General features: G+C 41.0%; 1 protein-coding gene across 1 annotated transcript in view; it reads left to right on the top strand.

Moving 5' to 3' along the window:
• Window positions 1–25,614, top strand: part of FGD6 (FYVE, RhoGEF and PH domain containing 6) — a 165,200-nt gene that overhangs the window by 80,608 nt on the left and 58,978 nt on the right. Inside the window, exons 3-5 of the mRNA XM_068276795.1 lie at window positions 8,164–8,302; window positions 18,135–18,202; window positions 19,335–19,365. Of these exons, the coding sequence (XP_068132896.1) occupies window positions 8,164–8,302; window positions 18,135–18,202; window positions 19,335–19,365 (238 nt within the window). The remainder of the gene's footprint in view (window positions 1–8,163; window positions 8,303–18,134; window positions 18,203–19,334; window positions 19,366–25,614) is intronic.

Here is a 25,614-nt window from a genome sequence, read left to right on the forward strand (position 1 = left end):
CACATAAATAACTTGAACAATTCTAATACTATCATTGCTACTTTGTTGAAAGCAGACACATGTTCTATAGAATCTTTGATTTTTATGCTGGCACTGTGTATAAAATGTGTTGCTGAGGATGTGGTCAGCTTCATCGTCCCGCGGTGTGAATGTAAACAGACTGAATCCTGCATTCCTGCACTTTAATATCTTATGTGACAACAAAGTGATCCCATTTTGCCATCCTAGATATCTCTATAAATTTCCAGGTGTTCCTTCTCCAGCTGTTCTACCTAGTGTCCAATTTCCCCATGGTGGGAGGGGGGTTGGGTGGATTATGGGGGGGAGGGGGGGCTGTTGGAATCTAGGTTTATACACGTATCAGTTACATTCAGGTCTATCTATATTGTGTCTGTCATCATTTGAGAGCCAAAAAAGATATGTTTCCATTTGAGTATATGTTGTAAATACTTGTTCAGTATCTGTTAAAGGACAACTGCTGGGAGAAGAATATGGAAGCTGCCACATTTAGTTCCCTTTATTTCAGTTGACTGGCAGCCCTGCTGATCTATTTGGCAGCAGTAGTGTGTGAATAACACCAGAAGCAAGCATGCGGCTAATCTTGTCAGATCTTAAAATGTCAGAAACACCTGAACTGCTGCATGCTTGTTCAGGGTTTATAACAAAAAGTACTAGAGGCAGAGGATCTGCAGAATAGCCAGCCAACTGGTATTGCATAAAGGAAATATCCAAGCAATTAAAAAAAAAAAAAAAAAATAGACTTACCCGGGGCTTTCTCCAACCCTTGCAGCCGACATGTCCCACGTCGCAGCTCTGCTCTCAGCTGCCGGCCCGAGGTTGGCCTCTACTGCGCCTACACTACTGCAGCTGTCAATCAAGTCCACATTGTCCAGAGTGTATTACACAGGCGCCAAAAAGGACAAACCCTTCCAGCAGTAACACAGACTGCACGATAAACGTGGCAGTTTTTAACCCCTCTCTGCTGTATAAAAAATAAGAAAAATAAAAAACTGACTGGTGTATTTATTATAACAGCAGTTTGTCTCAAAGCAGCCATGCCAGTTGTAGAAAGCTGGGTATAGATGATTGATAAGTAAACATAACTGGATGGCCAGATGCCAGCAGAAACATGCATGTTTACAATCACCTGAACATGCTTGCTATTGCCAGTAACTGGGAGCTGTTGGCTTAATTCAGACACAATAGAAGTTATGCTGTTCTCGGAGCTGCCCACTTAGTCTTTCCTGAAAACGGTCAGCTAGCAACAAGTGCCAGCACAGCCTGGGCTTTTGTTTATGATTTTGTTGTGCCAATTTTGGGGGTGGATTTCCTAACCTTAAGCGGAGGACATTGGAAACTAGTGGAGAACAAAGCCAGCAAAACCTGAACTGGATTTTTTTAAATAAACGGTCTTCGTCATAACAGAACAGAGTGAGGACTGCCAAAAGCTAGTGAAATTGTGTTTGTGCTATTAATGTGAACCTGAAGGAAAAATAAACTTAGAAGATCATGGCCTTTATAACCAAAAAATTCCTAGGTGATATTTTTACACCATATGCATAAAATGCATAAAAATGCATTTTAAGACACCAGCAAACAAGAAAATGCTCATAATTTGACAGTATTTTTTTCACATACTTTTGTGTACTTTTTTCAGTTGCAGAGTGCTGAAAAGTTATTTTAAACAAGATTAACAATTCTCTCCTAGGAGAAAACTTTGGAAGAAAAATCTAATTGAATAAGGGCCAATGAACTGTATGTGTAGTATGGATAATAAATAGAACAGTAGTAAAATAAGTCTCCAATTTTATTTTCAGGCTTCTAGTTTTATATTTTAGAATAATCAGACTGTCACTGCTGCTGTTTATAATCTACACTCTGCTTTGCTTAGCTGAAAAGAACACATACCTAATGGCCCTTTGAACTTTCCTGCAGTAAAACCTCATTAGAAACACTTATCTCCCTTTCCTCAGCTGTGTTGGCTTCTATTTACTGTTCAGGAAACCTGACTGAATTAGATAAGCTTTTGACAAACTCTTTTGAATAGATAACAACTCAAGTTTTGTTTTTGTTTAACTCCTGCTGTACTGGAAAACAGAAAAGGACTTCTGATAACCTCTTAGTAGGGAATGCAACAACAAAACCTTTCTAAAGTGCTTTTCTCCAGTAGTACCCAAAGCGCATAAGCTTGTCTCAGCAGTGTAGTGATTTGTGTGTGTGTGTGTGTGTGTGTATATGTGTGTGTGTGTGTGTGTGTGTGTATGTGTATGTATATACAGGGCTGTGGAGTCGGAGTCGTGGAGTTGGAGTCGGAGCAATTTTTGGTGCCTGGAGTCGGGAAAAAATGCGCCGACTCCTAATGAATTTGTAACTGTAATTAAAATAGAAAATATGATAAAATGTTCTATTTCTCAGATAATAGTCATTAAAAATAATGTATATATACAGTAATAGCTGTGCTTAGTCCACAAAAATGAAATAAACCAATCAAAATTAGTTACTTGTGCTGCTTCAATAAAGCAGTCCCGGTATTTTTAAAGTCAGATATACATATCTGATTGTGACTGTACAGTATATATGATGTGTACACAGGAATCTCTTATATATACTAAATAACATCTATGCTGTAAGTATAAAGCCTGATGTGTAGCCGTGTCACTAATAGAGATGGTCAATGAGATGGAAATAATTCTGCATTGATACTGGTTTATGCAAATGTATGCACTCTCTTTGCTCATGAAATCAAATAATTTGATATGTTAAAATTTGGTTTGGGGACTACGAATTAAAGGGTACCTGAGACGGATGAAAAGAAAAGTGTTATACATACCTGGAGTTTCTTCTAACCCCCTTCAGGCTAATCAGTCCCTCGCTGTCCTCCACCACCTGGATCTTCTGCTATGAGTCCAGGTAATTCAGCCAGTCAGAGCAGTCTGGCTATGTGCCGCTTCCACAGCCAGGAGCATTTTACACCTGCACAATAGTGCTGCGCAGGTGTAGTACGCTCCCGGCGGCGGAGTGTGTGCATGCGCACTACACCAGACTGGCTCAAGTACCTGGACTCAGCAGAAGATCCAGGTGGCGGAGAAGGACAGCGAGGGGCTGATTAGCCTGAAGGGGGCTGGAGGAAGCCCCAGGTATGTATAAAACTTTAATTTCATCTGTCTCAGGTTTACTTTGTAACACAGTAGTACTATACATATGCACTCCCCACAGAGCTGCAGGGAATCCACTGAGAATGTTGTGCACATTGAACACAGAGGTGTTGTCTATCACCCATAAACCTGGTTCAGATGGTACATGAAGAATGTGTAATAGAGGAAGAATCTCCTCATTCCCCTGCAGAGTACCTGCACATCATTCTTACATGTACCCACAGTTACATTGCCTAGGGCCTGATAGATGTTCTTTGTTCCGGTCTGTACCTTTTACAAGTACTCTTACCAAGGACTAGTTTTAGTCTAAAAGGAATAAATATAGTAGTCTACATATCCTTTTCACTTTAGTTGTCTTGTAAAATTCCTAAGCGTTGGCAGTTAAGAGACGAATTTCACGTTACATACTGTTAATCAACAAAATTGTAATATGCAAATTAGAGGAGTCTGAGTCGTTGGAATCCTAAACTGAGGAGTCGGAGTCGGTGGATTTTTGGTCCGACTCCACAGCCCTGTGTGTGTGTGTGTACAGGATCTTCTCAAAAAATTAACATTGTGATAAAGTTCATTATTTTTTGTAATGTACTGATAAACATTAGACTTTCATATATTTTAGATTCAAATACACACAACTGAAGTAGTTCAAGAATTTTATTGTTTTAATATTGATGATTTTGGCATACAGCTCATGAAAACCCAAAATTCCTATCTCAAAAAATTAGCATATTTCATCCGACCAATAAAAGTGTTTTTAAAACAAAAAAAGTCAACCTTCAAATAATTATGTTCAGTTATGCACTCAATACTTGGTCGGGAATCCTTTAGCAGAAATGACTGCTTCAATGCAGCGTGGCATGGAGGCAATCAGGTGTTATGGAGGCCCAGGATGCTTCGATAGCGGCCTTAAAGAGAACCCGAGGTGTGTTTAAAGAATGTTCTCTGCATACAGAGGCTGGATCTGCCTATACAGCCCAGCCTCTGTTGCTATCCCAACCCCCCCTAAGGTCCCCCTGCACTCTGCAATCCCTCATAAATCACAGCCGTGCTGTGAGGCTGTGTTTACATCTGTAGTGTCAGTCTCAGCTGCTCCCCCGCCTCCTGCATAGCTCCGGTCCCTGCCCCCGTCCCTTCCCTCCAATCAGCAGGTAGGGAAGGGATGCAGGCGGGGACTGGAGTTCTGCAGGAGGCGGGGAAAGCAGCAGACTGACACTATAGAGATAAACACAGCCAGCTCTGACAAGCTGTTTGTCAGCAGCGTGGCTGTGATTTATGAGGGATTGCAGAGTGCAGGGGGACCTTAGGGGGGTTTGGGATAGCAACAGAGGCTGGGCTGTATAGGCAGATCCAGCCTCACTATGCAGATCACATTGTTCAAACCCAGCTCGGGTTCTCTTTAAGCTTATCCAGAGTGTTGGGTCTTGCTTCTCTCAACTTACTCTTCACAATATCCCACAGATTCTCTATGGGGCTCAGGTCAGGAGAGTTGGCAGGCCAATTGAGCACAGTAATACCATGGTCAGTAAACCATTTAACAGTGGTTTTGGCACTGTGAGCAGATGCCAGGTCGTGCTGAAAAAATGAAATCTTCATCTCCATAAAGCTTTTCAGCAGATGGAAGCATGAAGTGCTCCAAAATCTCCTGATAGCTAGCTGCATTGACCCTGCCCTTGATAAAACACAGTGGACCAACACCAGCAGCTGACATGGCACCGCAGACCATCACTGACTGTGGGTACTTGCCACTGGACTTCAGGCATTTTGGCATTTCCCTCTCCCCAGTCTTCCTCCAGACTCTGGCACCTTGATTTCCGAATGACATGTAAAAGTTGCTTTCATCTGAAAAAAGTACTTTGGACCACTGAGCAACAGTCCAGTGCTGCTTCTCTGTAGCCCAGGTCAGGCGTTTCTGCCGCTGTTTCTGGTTCAAAAGTGGGTTCATGCATGCATCTGCTGAAAAGCTTTATGGAGATGAAGATTTCATTTTTCAGCACGACCTGGCACGTGCTCACAGTGCCAAAACCACTGGTAAATGGTTTACTGACCATGGTATTACTGTGCTCAATTGGCCTGCCAACTCACCTGACCTGAGCCCCATAGAGAATCTGTGGGATATTGTGAAGAGAAAGTTGAGACGCAAGACCCAACACTCTGGATGAGCTTAAGGCCGCTATCGAAGCATCCTGGGCCTCCATAACACCTGAGCAGTGCCACAGGCTGTTTGCCTACATGCCACACCGCATTGAAGCAGTCATTTCTGCTAAAGGATTCCCGACCAAGTATTGAGTGCATAACTAAACATAATTATTTGAAGGTTGACTTTTTTTGTTTTAAAAACACTTTTCTTTTATGGGTCAGATGAAATATGCTAATTTTGTGAGATAGGAATTTTGGGTTTTCATGAGCTGTATGCCAAAATCATCAATATTAAAACAATAAAAGGCTTGAACTACTTCAGTTGTGTGTATTTGAATCTAAAATATATGAAAGTCTAATGTTTATCAGTACATTACAAAAAAAAACAAAAAAAAGTACAAAAAATAATGAACTTTATCACAATATGCTAATTTTTTGAGAAGATCCTGTATGTGTGTGTGTGCTTATCTCATCATGTCACTTCAGGAACACTTAAAAGATTAAAGGGGCCCATACACTCAGCCGATTTTCTGGCCGACCGATCGATCAAAATCGATCGATTGCAAATCGGTTGACCGATCGATGGCCGATTTCGATCGATTTCGATGGATTTCCATCGAACTGGCAGGGTGGAAAATCTAGGTCGATCTGATCTGAGATTGCTTATCATTTTGCATTGGCCCTAATGGAAATCTGATGGCAAAAAAATGCCATCAGATCGAATTTCAATAGATTTTAAACTGAAATCTATTGGAATTCTATCCTGGTAAAAAATGTTCTAAAAACACATCAGATAGATCATCAGATGCATTTCTTATCTATCTGCTGCTAATCTGACGAGTGTGTGGGCACCTTAAAGAGAACCCGAGGTGGGTTTGAAGAATTATTATCTGCATACAGAGGCTGGATCTGCCTATACAGCCCAGCCTCTGTTGCTATCCCAAACCCCCCTAAGGTCCCCCTGCACTCTGCAATCCCTCATAAATCACAGCCACGCTGCTGACAAACAGCTTGTCAGAGCTGGCTGTGTTCATCTCTATAGTGTCAGTCTGCTGCTCTCCCCGCCTCCTGCAGAACTCCAGTCCCCGTCTGCATCCCTTCCCTCCCTGCTGATTGGAGGGAAGGGACAGGGGCAGGGACCGGAGCTATGCAGGAGGCGGGGGAGCAGCTGAGACTGACACTACAGATGTAAACACAGCCTCACAGCATAGCTGTGATTTATGAGGGATTGCAGAGTGCAGGGGGACCTTAGGGGGGTTTGGGATAGCAACAGAGGCTGGGCTGTATAGGCAGATCCAGCCTCTGTATGCAGATAATATTCTTTAAACACACCTCGGGTTCTCTTTAAGGCTCACACTTTTAGGTGTTTGCAGTAGACTACAATAGCCCAACAGTTCTGGGGTTTTTTTGTTTTTTTTTTACTAACCTTTTAGCAGCCCCTTTATGTTCTGATATGACCAAGGCAAAGATTGCAACATTTTCTAATTTAAAAAAATCCAGTTCAGGTTTGCAGGATCACTCGTGTTCCCCTAGGTTATCCAGCAAATCATCCCTTCTGTATTACAATCAGCCCCTCTGTATTACATTACCATCTGTTTATTGAGCTGCTCCACCAGACATTCTATCATTTGACTTGGAGGGCACACCGTTCATTTTACAAATGTCAACATAAAGAGTGACTAATATGTCTCAATAGATATATTCAAGAGAAAAGAGTCATGTGACAGCTTGCATAACATATACAAGATCTGCAGTGTTCATTTATACAATTCAGATGTGAACTGTCTGGCCACTGGGAAGCCACATAATCAACAGCCTGTTCTCCTTCCAAGCCTATGAAGATTATATAAGTGAAGACATAAAGCTTATCTTTGTATGTGATCACTTTACCAGTGTGTTACTGTATTCTTATTGATGGAACACTTAACACTTGAAAATGTTGTTTTTCTTGTGAATCCATACATAAAAGGTCACTTAACATAAAAGCTTTTCTTCAAAATACAACCAACAGCATCAGTTTGTGCTTTGGCAGAGTAACTCTTTCCTCCCCAGTGCTTGTGTAACATAAGAATAAAAGTATTAAAAAGGCTGCAGAGTAATTTTAAGATTCTGTGTACAATTAACCGACTACCACTGCCCGCATGTATGTCCTTCTCCTTGGGGTTTAGTGGAGGAACGATGCCTTTCTGGTAAGATATGTGTGGCAAAGCTGCAACTTATTACACTTCCCAATTAGGATATGGGAAGGTGGGGGCGCTATCACTTATCTGCTCCCCCCCCCCCCACACACACATACGAGTAAATGGAAAGGGTGCTATTGACTGCAGAATGGAACATGGATTTGGCTGGCAATCTTTGGGGGGAAACACAAGAGAGCCTGTCAGTCAAAACCATGTTCCAGTTCCTAAAATTAAAGTGATTGTAGAGTTTTCAGACATGTTATTCTTGTGCTACACAATTACTGGTGGAGAAAAGACGAGATGAACTTGAAGAAAATCCTTAATTGCATTCAAACTGAAATTGTTGTTACTATGTTAGCTCAATCTGCGCTCAGGCATAATGCTTCAAATTGTTGCTTGAGGTATTATCCCTGAGCGCATTTTGATCTTAAATTGCATCTACTTATCTATTACATTGGGATGGGGGTACCCTTCTCTCAGACCAGCTGCTGCTTTTAAATATACAGTATCTACAAAGGCTCAACACTGAGCTCCATTTCTTCTGAAATTGATGTTACAGTAACAAATTGCCAGTGTTGTGTTATCACTCGTATGATTGATTTATCTGAATTGAAAATTATAAGTAGTTATTTTTAATATTTTGCAAAGAACATTGGATAACCGGTCATGTTTTCTTATTTCTGTTGTCCCCATAGTGAAATATCCCAAGAAGATGCTGAAGATGATATGGGCATTGTTCACTCGGATGAGGAGGAAATTATTAACAGTTCAGATGAAGATGAATTTAGCTCTGACTCCAGCAAAGCTGATCTGGATAACCTTGGATACAAATCGGTATGTGAAACTGGTACACACAGCACTGCTTTAGCCCTGACTGGTGTGATAGAGCATTGGTGGATTCATTTTATGGCTTGTGGCTCAAGGTGGCCACACACCATACAATTTTTTTTTTTAAATATCTGTTCAATTTAAGAATTGCAATACATTTTTCTGACTGATTGTAACATTTCAAAAATATGACTAATGTACCACACACATGTTCAATTTTTCCCCAATTATGATAAAAATGATTGGAAACTGTGACAATTGCTAGAGTGTGTACATTAATTGACAATCTAACACACACCATACAATCTTTAGAAAGATTGAAGAAAAACATCTAATGATGTAATGCAAATCGGGAATGTAGACAGTTCCCTGTTGGTGCGATCTGGCAATCCTCCTTAGGCAGCTCTCAGTATCCACTAGAGAAAGTAAAAACATGCAAAAGAGAGAGCGCTCTGAGTGACAAATAAATAGGAGCATCCACCCTGCCAAAGACAGGTCTCACCTGTTCAGAAATGGCTGCTCGTAGGACACAGCCTCTGATAGCGTTTGTCCCTTTAGGGGCCAGGGACCAGGCTCACGATCCAGCTCCAGGCGGGGAATCCGGAGGGCCACCAGGGAGTCACGTTCTCTGTTTGGACACTTCCAGGGAGGCTGTAGGCAGGCCAAACATTAGATCCTGGCGCATTGCGGGACCAAACGATAGTGAGCGGCGTCTATGCGATGTTAGTAGCGTACTGAGTAGTATTGTGCGGCTAGCAGATATAACCGCTGTGACTTGCCGCAAATAAAATAGAGAGTGGTGAGGTAGTAAGGTATAAAAAGGGGCTTATTTATTAATAAACACAATGCGTTTCTCAGAGAAAACGTTCTCTGTTTCATCAGGCTAATATAAAACAAAATGGTGGCATCTCTTTTTATAGGAAATGCTAAACATTGGTTCTTTGGGATTGGCCAATCCACATTACATGGGCAGTACTATGCAAAATAGTGTGAGGTCATAAAGGTGGTACTAATGATGTAACTTCCACTAGGTGGAATATGTAAATAAGAAGGAGGAGTTGGAAAGCTGCTCCTTTATCACAATACTATAAAGATCACTGAATAAAACAATTAAAAATTGTATATGAAGAAAAATATCTGGCATTCCGGATCGATAAAAATCGAAGAAAACTGGAAATCCGATCAGATTTTTCAGTCGAATGAAAAAAAAGCTTTCAATTTTTTTTCGGGAAATACGATCATTTTTATCGAATTGACGTAAAATCGGATCATTTTATTATATCGTGAGTGACCACCTTCAGAGTGTAAGCATACATTGGCTTCAATTCATCAAGCATTACCGCATTCGGTAATGCTGAAAACAGCTGACTTAACGAAGCACTTTAGAAAATGTTAATTCATCAAAGCTGTTACCGAATGAGAAGCTGAAATGACACAGCAATGAGATAAATTACCGACATGTGCTCAACAAGTGTTAATTCATCATGGTTCCCACATTCGCTAACACATTCGGTGTTTATCTCAAGCTCTCCCCTGTCGTTACAGGCTTCGAAAGCCTTCTGTGTGAATGTTTTCATGATTAGCAGGAGCAGGCAGCCAATAGAAACAGCCCCTGTTCTCCTGCAAGTGCTGCTGATAGGTCACACAGGCTTCTCCACACAAGCTTTCAGACCCCCCAAGCAGTGAGCAGAGAGAACGGGTCAAAATATATCCCCAGATTCCCTTCGGTGGTGTAACCCTTTCAGGCCCTGTTTGATAATGCAAAGATGCTGGTGGTGAAATCACCAAGCATGGCATTTGTAATGTCTCCAGGAAGTTCATCTACGTTGTGGCAAATAAATAAAATGTTAAGAAAGACTGATGGACAGATTCAGAGCAGCAGAGGCAGTATAAATAACAGTAACTATAACACCTTTACATCACAAAGGGATGTCTGGATGCCTTCTATTGTTATCAGCTTGTAACAACACAGGGACATTCCAAGCTGCTCTGCACCACTCTGCAGTTATCGAACAGCCTTTGATGAATTGAAGCCTAGTAGTTCGGTAACTTAACGAACCTCTACCACACATGGGAAAATATTGATGAATTAGCACAGTGAAGTGTAAAATACCGAATGCGGTATTTTAAGGACTGGGGTTTTGTTATCGAACACCCTTTGATGAATTGAAGCCATTGTATATAAGATAAGATCAAAGCTGTCTTTTTAATATTGAAGAATTCTAGAAAGGTTCACTGAATACTGCTGTGGTCCTGCCTTCTGACCTGTTCTGTGCACACCCCCACTGATTCCCAGTCCTGTGTGTAGCAGCATCACTCACACATATAATGTCAGACAATACAGACTATAGGGATACAAAGAGGAGTAATCCTACCTGCTGTGCAGATATGTAATTGTGATTTGTATCATCGATGTGTAAGAATAGAAAACACTGCAGGGAAACAGCAGAGCTCCCTGAGCTGGTCAGGAGCTGGCCGCAGGAAGCTGCTGAGTTGTGCGCCAATCATTGCCAAGCCACCCCCTCTCCTTAGCAACAGAATGCATCACTAGCCTGAAGGCTAGCAATGTGTCTGTACAGCATTGGTCACTGATTTATCGACTTGAGGGATCATTTTTTTAATGAAAGTGTGTATGTAGCTTTAGTCTATACATTCACCAAAACACAAAATAAGGAACACAAAGTGAAAGCCTGACAGCTTTAATTTGTTCTTGTATATAGATTTTGAAAGTAATGCTTTGTACACATGCTGGATAGTTATTCCACGAGGTAGCTGGTTATGGTCTTCTCTGCTTACAGTCTAGTGTGTGTGTTCAGTGGCTGCTGCGTCTGCAAGAGTTCCAGCCGGCTGGATCATATTATGAGCACAGGCTGAGGCTATTGTTCTCCTCCTTACCTCACCACCCTGTCATACCTCCGCCCCCCTTAGAACACAGGCTAACGATGCGTCTGCAAAGCACTCAGCCCAAATTATTGTCTGAGGGATCGAGTCCCATTCTGTGCAGGTGACATTCCTTGTATGCGTGTATGAGGCTTTAGCTCGTGTGCATGAGCGTTAGTCCAATCCATGACTTTACATGAACATTAATTAAGCCTAGCCGGCATTTGAAAACGGGTCAAATTTTAGCATCCCATTAGTATTGCCAACTATTTATGTAATCAGTATTACTTTAACCTCCTCAGCGGTATGGACGACTATACACGTCCATCACCGCCGGAGGTCGCCGCTCAGGCCCTGTTGGGCCGATTTGAGCGAAATAAAAAGCAGCACACGCAGCCGGCACTTTGCCAGCCGCGTGTGCTGCCTGATCGCCGCCGCTCTGCGGCGATCCGCCGCGAGCAGCGGCGAAAGAGGGTCCCCCCAGCCGCCCGAGCCCTGCGCAGCCGGAACAAAAGTTCGGCTGACATCCATGACGTCGGCTGACGTCCATGACGTCACTCCGATGTAAGCAAAACAAGGAAGGCTGCTCATTGTGGCCTTCCTTGTTTATTCTGGGCGCCGGAGGCGATCGGAAGAACGCCTCCGGAGCGCCCTCTAGTGGGCTTTCATGCAGCCAACTTTCAGTTGGCTGCATGAAACAGTTTTTTTTTAATTAAAAAAAAACCCTCCTGCAGCCGCCCTGGCGATCTTAATAGACTGCCAGGGAGGTTAAAGGACACATGAGGCCAAAAAAGAAATGCAATTTGACTTACCCGGGGCTTCTTCCCGCCCCTAGAAGTCATTTGGGTCCCGGCCTCAGCCCATCTCCGTTCCTCTCTGGGTCCCGCTGGCAGCCTGTAAGGATCGCCGACCCCCGATGGGTTGGAGCCTTCTGCACAGGTGTGAGCAGTATGCTCCCGGTGATGTGGGCATGCTCTCGCATGGGCACTCACATGTGCAGAAGCTGCTGACCAATCAAAGGTCGGCAATCCTTACAGGCTGCCAGTGGGACCCGGAGAGGAACGGAGATGGGCTGAGGGACCCAATTGACTTCTATGGGTTGGAAGAAGCCCCAGGTAAGTAAAATTACATTTCTTTTTTGGCCTTGTGGGCCCTTTAAAGTGTTCCTGTAGTAAATCCCATGGAAATTAACCCATTGGCATGTCCTCCAACAGGAAAGCATAGTGAACACTTAGCTGTTTATTTCCATGCGTACCCCTTATACTCTCCAACAAGGACAGTGAAGTCTTGACTACTATTGACTTAACCAGTCCTGCAGCTCAGCTGTGCCTCCTGGCTGCCAACATAATCATTCCTGACCTCTTTCTTCCTGTGGAGTCATCCTGCTCTTATGAGTTTAGACAGAAAGACAGCTGCTGCGAGTTCCACCCTGTATTGGGAGGGGAGGACTGGGCTGAGCTGCACAATATTCTAATCTAGTAGTAGCTGTATTCCACCGCATCTTTGTCTTATTGTGTTCGAATGAGTAAAAAAGGGAAAAAAAAGAAAAAAAAACTGTGAGAGGCAAACTTTACCAGATCGCCTTAACCCGAAAACCTCCCAGCCTGTATTCTGCACAGAAATATGTTACGGTCACCAATACTAACTGTGTGTACCAAATAAAAGCTCTATAGCAGTCTGTGGCAGCCAGCCATAATACAGACTTCATCTGCTCACGGCCTGGTTTTGCCTCTCCCAATACTCTAAATATACTATTTGCAACTTTATTGTAGGTTTTGGGACATTTCATTAAATACCGTTTTCTTCAGACTTGCCTGTTTTGAGATAACTCTACATACCATAAACAATTCATTGGGGACATTTAGTCTGGAAATATTTAGCAAACAAATTGCAGCCCAGCTGACAGCTGTGTTATCCATGCCTCTGACCCAGTTCCAGAGAGCCCACATGCTTCATACAGTCACACAAGGATTCTTCCTCTTTACAACATCATACCTACGCAGTTGCAATAACTTTTTTTTTTTTTTTACAACAAAAGCCATTACTCAGTCATTATCTGGTTTCTGATGACATATTTTCTATTGTTCTTACTGTATTTTCTCCTTGGCTGACGGTACAATTTTTTTAATAGCCTGTGCAGGTTTATTCAAAAAAGCAATGCAAAGTGCAAGTGCAGTAGCCCACAGCAACCCAATAAAGGTAATCTCTTAAATTGATACTCCACCAGTCCCCAGTTAGTGCACAGATCTGGCACTTGTGGGAATGGTATAATGACACCATGCTGCTTTACCTGTTTGTACTCTGCCTCTCGGAAGTGCCATGCATGCACAGCACTGCCTAGGCTCCATGCACAATAACAGCGGGCAACAGTAGAGCTATGTGATATCTACAGTGTGGGGAGGACTTTCCGGTAAAGGTGGAATGTCACGTTAAAGCTAGTTTGGACACCTAATGTATATCATGCATTTGATGAAAAAGTGCATTCAAAAATGAAAATTAATGGAACTACTCACATTCACATATTTTTTTTTTTTTATTCCAAAGTTCAAGCTGTACTTAAAGGTGCTAATTCTTTTGGTGATGGACTGCAGACTCCTTGTCCCCCCCCTTCCCCATCTATGGCACTCATGTAGTGCAGCAGTGACACAGCCCACATACCAGGGAGATGAGTTCAATTGTTCAGCCTGCTGTAGCCATGCCTCCCTACTAGACAGTGGGTGTGACATCTGTGTGAACCAATGGGGTGGTGTTCGGACAGCTGCAATGGGAGAAAGAGTGCAGTCTGTCCACAAGGAGGGGCCTGCCAAGCAGTGCTGCCTTAACTTTGGAATGTAAAGATGCAGAAGTCTGTAATGCTGCTAAAAGAAAAAATACATATTTGTTTTACACTGCAACTTCCTAAGCCCTGTACACACCATTAAATATTACCCATCAATCGGTCAGTAGCGCTAAATTTTGAGGTACAAACACAGCACAGAAAAGTTGTTTAGCTGTAGCCTAGCAGCAAGTACTGCGCAATGGAGAGGGAAGGTGAGATAACCGGGTGCGCACAGGTCAGTGGCACAAAATAAGATAAAGCACTCATTGATTGTAATCGGTGGTGGTGTGGGTAGGGTGGTGTGGGTAGGGTGGGTGGGTTTGGAGGAACAGATACACATGCTGGATTCTTGCTTGTGACTTTACAGAATGATCATCTTGGCCAATTTACCTCTAGTATGTGTATGAGAGCTCAAATAGTTGTTTGTTGAATAGTAGCCTAAACCAGGGTCGGACTGGGAGGTGAAATAGCTGAGAAAATCCACCTGCTGGCCTAGCAGCAGTAACCCTGTGTTATCAGTCCCAATAGAAACCTGCAGCAAGTCTTCACTGTGAGCAGCAACTCCTGATTACTGCTGCTTGGCCAGCAGGGGATTTCCTCAGCTTTACCACCTCCTAGTCCGACACTGGCCTAAACTAAGGTTTACGTTATTCTAACTGTGTAAATATAAAACTGTTGTACTTTGTGAAACTGTGTATCTCTTTTCAATCTTCAAACCTTAAAGTATACCTGACCCAAGGGAAAAGCAATCTAAGGAAAGCATGGTGGTATGTTCATGCTGGATCCACATACTTCTCGGCATAGTCCGTTCCTCTCCTTGTTCCTTCCTATCAGAAGCCTGCCTCTTCCTGTCTGAAAATTCATCTTTAGCTGAAAGTCAAGTGACATTCCTGGGACTGGGGGATGAGAAGAGGAGTGAAGTGCATAGAAGTATGTGGAACCGCCATGACCACACCTCTGTGTTTACTTAGATAGCGTTACCTGGGGTCAGGTATACTTTAATTATACAGTGGAACCTTGGTTTGCAAGCATAATTTGTTCCAAAAACATGCTCATAATCTAAAGCACTCTATCATACTGAATTTTCCCATAAGGAATAATGGAAACTCAGCTGATTGGTTCCACAATCCAAAAACATTTATGAGAAAAATATTTAATACAAAGTACTGTACTGTGATGTAAACAAGGCTTTCACTATACCTTTTTTTTTTTTTTTTTTTTGTGTGGCTATACCAAGGAACTTATCCTAAGACAGTTGCTGCTGGTTACTTTGAGTATTTCATGTAAATATGACTTTGTACAGTCTCTACACTCAGATTATGTACAATCCTGCAGCATCAAAAGGGGATTAACCATCATCTCAGTTGTAAAGATGTGACATGTGTAAACGTTTTTTTGCGTGTATATGAAGACGTTGCTTGTATATCAAGTTAAAATTTCACAAACCTTTTTGCTTGTATTTCAAAGCGCTCTAAAACCAAGTTACTCTCAATCCAAGGCTTTACTGTACACACATAAGGTATAATCATGATTATCAGACTTGTTCTGTAAAGAGACATTTTGAGCATTGGCTGTGTGGGTATAAAGTAGACATTGTACCATTGCTTGTCTTTTTCTTCAGAAGTTGATACAAAAATCCAGCATGGCTTCACTACCTCTTTTGAGATGACACCATGACTCTGCTCTTTCCATTCTTATCTGATGGAAGGCAGATTCGCTGTGTGATATCAGCCTAGTCGCACTGTGTTCCTGGCCACATTATCTACTCATCACCACTGCTCAGCCCATCCTTCATGCCTCTCAGATATGCATCATAGAGAGCAGGATATTAGCACCTATCAATCATCACTAGAGTTCATAGGAAGTTTAGCCTTGTGTTCAACAAGAAACTGACACAGGAGGATTCAACAGTCCCTCCCAGTCGTCCAGCTGTGAGGAGGAGTCAGGATATTCAAAACTATATTCAGGAAGCTGCAAGTATTAAAACATTTAGTGACATTTAGTGAATCTGATCAGATAAGGGTCAGTTGTGTGTTTGGGAGATTTTCCAAGAGATTAAGTTTCTCTTTTTAAGTGATTACAGCAGTACATCATTTGGCATTTGCCACATATTCTTACAAGTATGTGCCTTTTGCTTAAATACACTGAGGAAAGAAGGATCAGACAAATTATAAAATATTATCCACACATTGAGAGTTAATGTGTATGAAATAACCAAAAGGTAGAACATTTTGAGGTCAGTCAGCATGTCTACAGCCAGCTTCACACATGGCAGACAATGTTGATGGTTACATTTTAAACTATTAAATTGCAGTGATTTTCAATATGGAGAGCAGTTGGGGCTAGTTAACACTGGGATGTGAATAAGACCAATTTTCCTGTGAGTCATCCAATGTTGTATACATGATACGCTGCATGAAATGCCCCTCAAAAGGAATCTATATAGGAGAAACAGGACAAAAACTGCGCACAAGAATGAACCATCACCACTTTAAAATTAATGAGGGTAAAATGGACACACCAGTGGGCTAACACTTCTGTGAACCAGGATACAGCATGCAAGATCTAAAAGTACTTATTCTTAAGGGCAACTTCAAAAATGAACAAGCAAGAAAGATTTCTGAGTACACATTTATGAAGATGTTTAAGACATTAACAGAGGGTTTAAATTGTGGAACAGGATTCATGACTCCTTATGCAACATGATTGACTTGGCTTCACTATCTTCAGAAACCTGCTAGATTTCATGTTTGCTTGCATGAGCTCACTGGCTCCAGCCTGCTGTTCACCTGACCTCTAACTGCTAAACAGTAAGCAGCACAACTGCCATCTTTGTGCTTATTATTCACCTGCATCAGTGTTTTACTTCAGCTTACATCTGGAAATATACCTGAAGAAGGGGACTAGATCCCAGAAAGCTTGCATTATTTTACTTTATCAGTTAGCCATTAAAAGGTATTACTTTTACAAGACTTTTTTTTTTACTTCTACTTCTATATGGGATGTGAATTGAAATATTACATTTTTACCGCAGTTTTCAATTCCCTTTCAAAATGCTGAATGCACCAAGTTTGCGATCTATGCTAATCGGAAACGCAGTGAAAATAATGCCATAGCCATACATTAGTCGCATTGCTTTGCTTTGCTGATCGCCGGCGATTAGCAAGGCAGTGAAAAGCTCCAGAGCATCCCTTACGCTAGTATACAGATGTGAGGAGATACATGCATATATATATATATATATATATATATATATATATATATATATATATATATATATATATATATATATATATATATATATATATATATATATATATATATATATATTTATATATAATAGAACATCATTGTCTGGCAGCAGTACTGTGAAACCTCAGCTGTAATTGGCATAGAGTAACTTAAAGGCAACCTAAAGTTTGGATACAGTTGGGGGGGGGGGGGGGGGGTACAGTAAAGCTGACCTTTATTTAATTTTAAACAATACCAGTTTCCTGGCTGTCCTGCTGGTCCTCTTCCTATAATACTTTTAGCCCTAGACCCTGAAAAAGTTTGCAGATCAGATGTTTCTGACAATATCTGACAAGAATACCTGCATGCTTGTTGCAAGTGTGTGCTTCAAACACTACTGATGCCAGTGTTAAACAGGACTGCCGGGCAACTGCTGTTGTTTAAAAAGCAAGTAAATATGGCCTCCTCTCTATCCCTCTTGCTTTTAGGTTCCCTTTAAAGAACCACCCCAACCTCCTTTCTGGATGGAGACTAAATGTGTATTACTCATAGACATAATAGATTAGTGAGACAACCAGTTAGGATCTGACCATAGGATATATTTTTAAAGGTCCAATTTTATGTTTATACATACATGGGGTCTCATACAAATACTTATATTTACGCTTATATTTACAATATTCCTTGGTTGGCAATGCATCCAAAACCGAACGCATTTGTTACAATAGGAACCATTAGATAAATATCGAATAGCGGTACAATTTTTTTTTACATTGACTAAAAGGTTCTTTATTGAAAAGGGAAATTGGATACAGTACTAAATAGTGTAAAGTACAGTAAGTAAAATAATAATAATTTATCATTCTACTGAAATAAAAAGTGCCTACAATTTGATTTTTTTTTATGCAGGAAAATAAATCAAGAGCGAAAACTAAAGTGTATTACATTGCCAAGGAGATCATGACTTCGGAGAAGGTGTAAGTGTTGGTTTTAGATTTTTCTATTTAGTGGTGGATCATATGCAAAGATTTTTATATGCACTTTAATAAAAAAGCAGTGTTTAATGATCCTTTGAAAAGATTGGCCAAAGACTCTATGACAAAGAGCAATGAAACAATCTCTTCCGGAGGTGACGCACATCATTGTGCAGCTTGATCGGTCGGCTAGGGTCAGTTCCCACCATACCGGATTTGTGCCATGCACATTTACAGCAGATGTCCTGGAACCTCTGGCATGAAACAACCACTCCTAGGGTTACTGATGCGCTCATTGCATCGGACATGTCATACATAGTATTGCTATTATGACATGTCCGATTTCCATCCAGTGTCTGGGAATTATCTTGCATGGCACAAGAGTGGTCGCTGCAACGAACGCAGTGCATCTGTTGCAAACGGACATGTATGACTGAATCCTATACATAACATTAGATCCATCAACATGTCTGTTTACTGCTGTTTTCTAGTGGTAATGGAGCATAAATCTATTGACACTTACTATTGGTAATATGAATTCCAAATGTTTGCAATCAACTTAAATATATTCAAAGGAATCCTGCTAATATCCAGTAGATTAAAGAACCTTTAGACATAATCGCACAATCGGGTTAAAAGTGGTAAACTCTTTTGTTAGATTTGCATGGATGTGATCAGATTGATAGTGTGGTGTATGGCCATTGACACACATACAATTCACCAAAAGAGAAATAGTTGATCCAGTCCTTTTTTTCTGTAGAAAACCAGCTGCATGGTGTACTTACTGTAGCAGACCTGGGCAGCTGATTCATGCTTTCACATGAACCCTTTTACATACAGTATATTTCTTGTAGTTTGTGTGCTGCCATACAATTCAGCCCTGCACATTTTTCTGGTTAGTGGAAAGCATTGCCATTTGTTATGAAGAATGACCGCCTCCACACAGAATCTCAATGAAGTGTATACTAGAGACTATGTCGGTGTAACCTAGCTATGTGAACCGACATTTAGTTAAAAAATAGAATATGTTATAAAGCTGTTTTAATATCTGATGTGAGCACAGTCCAGCAAGCCAGATTGCCTTTAGTGGCCCCTTAGAACTTCTGAAATGTAATTTCTTGTATTTTATTAACAGGTTTGTTGATGTCCTTAAGCTGCTGCACATTGTAAGTACATAAAGCATTTTCTTTCTTATATATATATTCTTCTATATTAATTCAGTGCTCAGTTCACTAAAATTTGAAATGTCATAATTTTGTTTTATATTTTAGAAACTTTTGAGAGGAGTTTTATTCAATTCCCTGACATGTACATCTGACTATGATAATGGGCGTTATATAGTTTGCTGTGTTCTTGTTGTATTCTCTATAGTGGAACAAACTTCCATAACACCAAGGTAGGCAGGAAACGAGTCTTTGTGAGCTATAGAGATGCGGACTGCATATGTGTCGACTCCTGACGTGCAGTACACATTGCATGTCACTGATAAACGGACCTGGGTGAAGTGGAGCCCCTAAGGGTTGGTTCCCACTACAAGAGCTTTTTAACTCTAGTGATTTTGAAAAGCTAATGCAATGCTATGGGGGATTTTTTTCAAAATCACATCGCTCTAATGTGAACACACACAGGATAACATTAGCAAGAGCTTTTGAAATCACAAAGCGCGTAGAAAAGCTCTTGTACTGTGAATTAGGTTCAAGTGTGTGGAGGTCCTAAAGGTGGTGCACTGCCATAGGAGCAGTGTAGCTTAGTGTAAAGATTGCTGCTTCCTCTTATATCCCCTTCAACAGCCTCAGAGGGGGACACCTTGCTGTTCATAAAACAATTGTTTTTGTTTTTTTAAAACCTGCCTATGAATTATAATTGATTGCTTCCTCGTATTTAACTTTTTTAATTTACTGTATTAATAGCAATAACAATAATATTTATATAGCGCTTTTCTACCTGGGGACTCAAAACGCTGTGACCCTGCATTATGCAGTCTCAAAGGCTAGGGAAAAGAGGTGAGTTTTTAGCCTTTTTTTAAAGCTGTCCAGAGAAGGAGCCTCTCGTACTGATTGTGGAAGTGAGTTCCATAGAGTAGGGGCTGCATAGGAAAAGGCCCGAGCATCAAATGTTAAGTGTATCCTGGGAATAACCAGCTTCATCTTGTTGGCAGAGCGGAGGGTGCGTGGAGGGGCATAAAGTTCCAATAGATCCGCTGTGTATTTGGGTCCCATGTGGTGTAGAGCCTTGAATGTCAGCAGGCAGATCTTAAAATTGATTCTCCATTTTACTGGCAACTCGTGAAGAGTTTGCAGTACTGGGGTGATGTGTGAGCTGCGGGGGGCATTGGCTAGGAGTCTGGCTGCAGCATTCTGTACTAGCTGTAAGGGGCGCAGAACCGTATCTGTAGATCCGATGAACAAGGCGTTGCAGTAGTCTAGGCGGGAGGATACAAATGCATGAACCAGGACAGGTAGGTCTTCAGCTGGGATAAGGTGTTTGATTTTCGCTATATTTCTTAGATGGAAGAAGGAAGACTTGACGACAGCTGATATCTGCTGTTTGAGTTTTAGATTTCCATCCAGGATCACCCCAAGGTTTCGCACAGAGTCTTTATACTGTACAGTATCTCCCCGAATTACTAGTTTGAGGTGGTGAGCGTTTTGAACTTTATCCATCATGTGTGGACCACCTACCACCAACACCTCTGTTTTGTCAGAGTTCAGCCTCAGCCAGCTGGTGTTCATCCAATTTTGTAAATCCACTAGACACGCATTTATGGATGCTTATGGGTCTTGAGTGCCAGGCTTGAAGGACAGATACAGTTGTGTGTCATCTGCATAACAATGGTATCCTAGGCCATAGTTCTGGATTATTTTGCCCAGTGGGAGCATGTAGACTGCAACGAGTAATGGTGATAGTACAGAACCCTGTGAAACTCCATAGGGAAGTGGCACTGGATTAGAGTAGTGTCCCCAGACATACTTGCTGTGTCCTGCCAGATAGGAAGGTCTGAAACCAGCTAAGAACAGTACCCCTTAGGCCACAGTAATTCTTCAGTCGCTGGATTAGTATTTCATGATCCACAGTATCAAATGCTGCAGACAAGTCAAGAAGAATCACTGTAATTTTTTTATTTTACATTTTGCTAGTTTCACTGTAGTGTCCCCAATAAAGAAAACATGACAGCACCTCTGTGAACTGTGCTATAAGTCATAAGATCATCTGAGGAATTGTAGTTAACATTGAATGGGGTGGTGGGTGGGGCCTACACCCCAGAAATTAGAAGACTATAGTTTAGTCTCTTTCAGAATTTAAAAGATGGAGAGATTAGTCAACTATATACATATCTGGATACCAGCTGTCAACATTAAAAAATAAGTCAACAGAAGGAGATGGCAGCGCTTCTAAATGCAGACTGCACCCGAATTGACCAGCTGCATAGGTGTGCAGAGCCCAAAACACAGGCAGATTACACAACTAGCATTCAAAAGAGACGTTATTTATTGGTTTATTGTATTTATAAAGCGCCAACATTTTACGCAGCACTGTACATTAGTTAAGGTTACAGACAATATTTATGGGTGACATACAGCAATAATACAATACAGGAATGCATGCAAACCAGGTCATGCAATACAGAGTACAAGGTACCATAATGCTTAATCAGTCACTGGGTGGGACCATGGAGATTAGGCAAGTCGAGTTCACTCAGATCCATAGGATGGGTGTACGGTAATATAGGGGCGTGATCAGGTAGGAGACATAAGGAGGAGGGCCCTGCCCCAAGGCTTACAATCTAGAGATTGCTTCCAAAAACAGTTTGTATGCAGATTGCTCAGTACTAGACTCTTCCACCTCGCCGAAGTGCTCTCACGGGAGAGACCTAACCTCTAACTAAAGGTGGCCACACACCATACAATTTTTTAAATATCTGTTCAATTTAAGAATTGCAATACATTTTTCTGACTGATTGTAACATTTCAAAAATCTGACCAATGTACCACACACATATGTTAAATTTTTCCCTAATTAAGATAAAAATGATTGGAAACTCTGACAAAATTGCTAGGGTTTGTATATTAATAAATTGACAATCTAACACACACCAGACAATCTTTAGAAAGATTGAAGAAAAATATCTGGCATTCTGGATCGATAAAAAAACGAAGAAAACTGGAAATCCGATCGGATTTTTCAGTCGAATGAAAAAAAAAGCTTTCTATTTCTTTCGGGAGATCCGATCGTTTTTATCGAATTGCCGTAAAATCTGATTATTTTGTTGTATCGTGTGTGGCCACCTTAACAATTAAAACATAGTGTAAGCCAGGGGCAGCTAGCTATAAAATGGTCTACACATTTTCTAGAGAACAGCAAAAATTTGCAGTGCTCCTAATCAGGCTGCAACTGTTGCTGAAAACAGTAAAATTAGGACATCCATCATATGTAAAAGCATACTCCATGTATGGAAAACCCTCATTATTTTTTTATCAGGAATAATATTACTGTGGGTAACTCTTTTCTGGGATGTAAGCAGAGAGCTGAGGTTAGACTGCACTGCTGGCTGGTCACAGTCAGAACAACAGGAGACAATCCAGGATGGCTGAGGAGGCAGAGTGCTTTTTGTACATAAGTGGCTTGTCTGATTTATAACTAGTATTAATTGCTGCATAGTGTTCCGATTTGAGAGAAAAAATGGACGAATCTTCTGTATATATTATTTAGACATTTAGAATAATAGGAGACAGTACCACATCTTCATATGCAAGTCAGAAGAAACCTACATAAGCTGAGCTTAATGAGAACATTTTTGGTCTCTTGAAAATACAGATCTGTGGCACTGATGAACCCTGGGAATTTAGGAGGAGATTTTGCCTCAGGCAACTTGTCAGCACCACCATTTAGCCAGCCATCTCAGAAAAGGACCTATTCTACTGCTGGGTGTAAAAATAGCCTCATGTAGTCACCATGTAAATGTACGATGAGGAAAAGAAAAAAATAAGGAAATTTCACTTATTGTAGATACGATAATGAGGATGGGGCTGACCAATTGAGCAAAACTGTGCCCAGGATATTAAATTTAGTAAAAGAAAAAAAAAATTTGAGTCATCAACCAGTATAATTTGAATGTTGCTGAACAAATCTCCAAATGATAAAGGTTTTCAAAAATAAAAAAACTTAAAAAGCACTGTTCCAAATATGCCCAATAGAGTTACAAAACATTTTATAGGTTGTAAAGAACTGATGGTCATTTGTTGAATTTGCAGCATTAGAAGGTCATATTTACTTACAAAAACATCGTAGCTGGTTGAGTTACTGTACATATTAGCGTAGGACCCCTTATTTAATAGCAGCTTCACAATTCTTGCATCCCCTGAAAAAGTTTTTGTAGAGTTTCTACTTGAATTTCTTTTCAGTAGGTCTGAATAGCCTGCCAGAGCTGCTGTTTGGATGTAAACTGCCTCCCACTATCATAGATCTTTTGCTTGTGGATGCTTCAAAGATCTATAGGATTTGAGGTCAGGGGAAGGATAGGGGCCATAACATGAGTACGATGATTACATTTAAGTTTTGTAAAATATCTAAGGTTTTCATACCTTGTCTAAGGCATTCAACTATTTTATGCTTTTCGACAGCAAGGAAATCCTTTTTCTTTGCCATATTGTTTGAAAATGGTGGTCTGCTTAATAATGTGGAACATCCTTCTATATTAGATTTCATTTAATTAGGCTCAGAGCCCAGAGACACAATACCATCCATGAGTTTAATTGAAAAACAAAATGTTTAATTTTTATGTCACTTAAATACAATTTACATAATAACTTGGAACACAGTGTAGAAGTATGTGAAATAAAGAAAAAGTAAGCAACCCCATAAGAAGACAGTATCCATTCAATGGACAAGCCATGCACACATGGCTGATTTTCTATTGCCCTTAATATTGTTAACTGATCGTTAGGACAGTACAGGTAGTCCTCGACTTACGAACGCCCAACTTACGAATGACCAGCTGATATGAACGGCATGGATTCTGTGTTTCGATGGGAACAAGCCCAAACATTTTTTTTCAAATTGGACTTGTAGTTTTTGAGAAAATCGATTTTAAAAAATTCAAAGAAAAATGGCTTTTAAACTTGTATAAGCAGGTACAGAGGGCAGAGGTGACACAGAGGGGGACACTGGAGGTACAGGGGACAGAGATGGCACAGTGCTCCGACTTAAGAAAAGATTCAGGTTAGGAACGAACCTACAGTCCCTATCTCGTTTGGTAACTGGGGACTACCTGTAGTTCTTGGAGCAAGTGCAGTATATACATGCTGTTCTGCTATGGTGGCTGCTGTTTGAGGAGAGGAAAGGAGGGACAATGGGTGATGAGCAAGCGTCAGCATGGGGGACAACAGAAGACTATGCGCTACTCTGTTAAGGCCAGTGCCCACTAAGCAATTTCCTGATGACTGGCAATTGTTTTGAGTGGCAAACAATTGTTTCTGAGATCTCACGATGTGGGTATGGCATTTAGTGACACATGGCCGTAACAACTGTTGCAGCAGATTGGATCTTTGAGATCCCCGACGACTCGGCGCAAAGTACCGCGATCGCTTCCTGTTTGCGCCCAACGTTTGATGTAGCTTTTACCCGCCAGCCGGAAGATGGATCGCAGAACACTCGTCATCAGGGGGACATCGCTGGATCCATCTTCTTCCATTGGGGGGGTTGAGTATTTAGCTTAGTCATGTAATGATCTGCTACAGTGGATTACTAAACGTCAGTCGTAGACATGCTAGATTCTTGATGAAGCTTTATCCAACTCATGTACGGAGGCTTTCATTAGGACTTCTGTGAAAAATCTTTATTAACCACTTGAGGACCTAGGGCTTTCTACCCCTTAAGGACCGGCCACTTTTTTTTCCATTCAGACCACTGCAGCTTTCACGGTTTATTGCTCGCTCATACAACCTACCACCTAAATGAATTTTGGCTCCTTTTCTTGTCACTAATAAAGCTTTCTTTTGCTGCTATTTGATTGCTCCTGCGATTTTTACTTTTTATTATATTCATCAAAAAAGACATGAATTTTGGCAAAAAAATGATTTTTTTAACTTTCTGTGCTGACATTTTTCAAATAAAGTAAAATTTCTGTATACATGCAGCGCGAAAAATGTGGACAAACATGTTTTTGATAAAAAAAACCCATTCAGTGTATATTTATTGGTTTGGGTAAAAGTTATAGCATTTACAAAAAGTGAATTTTCCCATTTTCAAGCATCTCTGACTTTTCTGACCCCCTGTCATGTTTCATGAGGGGCTAGAATTCCAGGATAGTATAAATACCCCCTAAATGACCCCATTTTGGAAAGAAGACATCCCAAAGTATTCACTGAGAGGCATAGTGAGTTCATAGAAGATATTATTTTTTGTCACAAGTAAGC

This window comes from Hyperolius riggenbachi, chromosome 3 (assembly GCF_040937935.1).
Source record: "Hyperolius riggenbachi isolate aHypRig1 chromosome 3, aHypRig1.pri, whole genome shotgun sequence".
NCBI classification, from domain to species: domain Eukaryota; kingdom Metazoa; phylum Chordata; class Amphibia; order Anura; family Hyperoliidae; genus Hyperolius; species Hyperolius riggenbachi.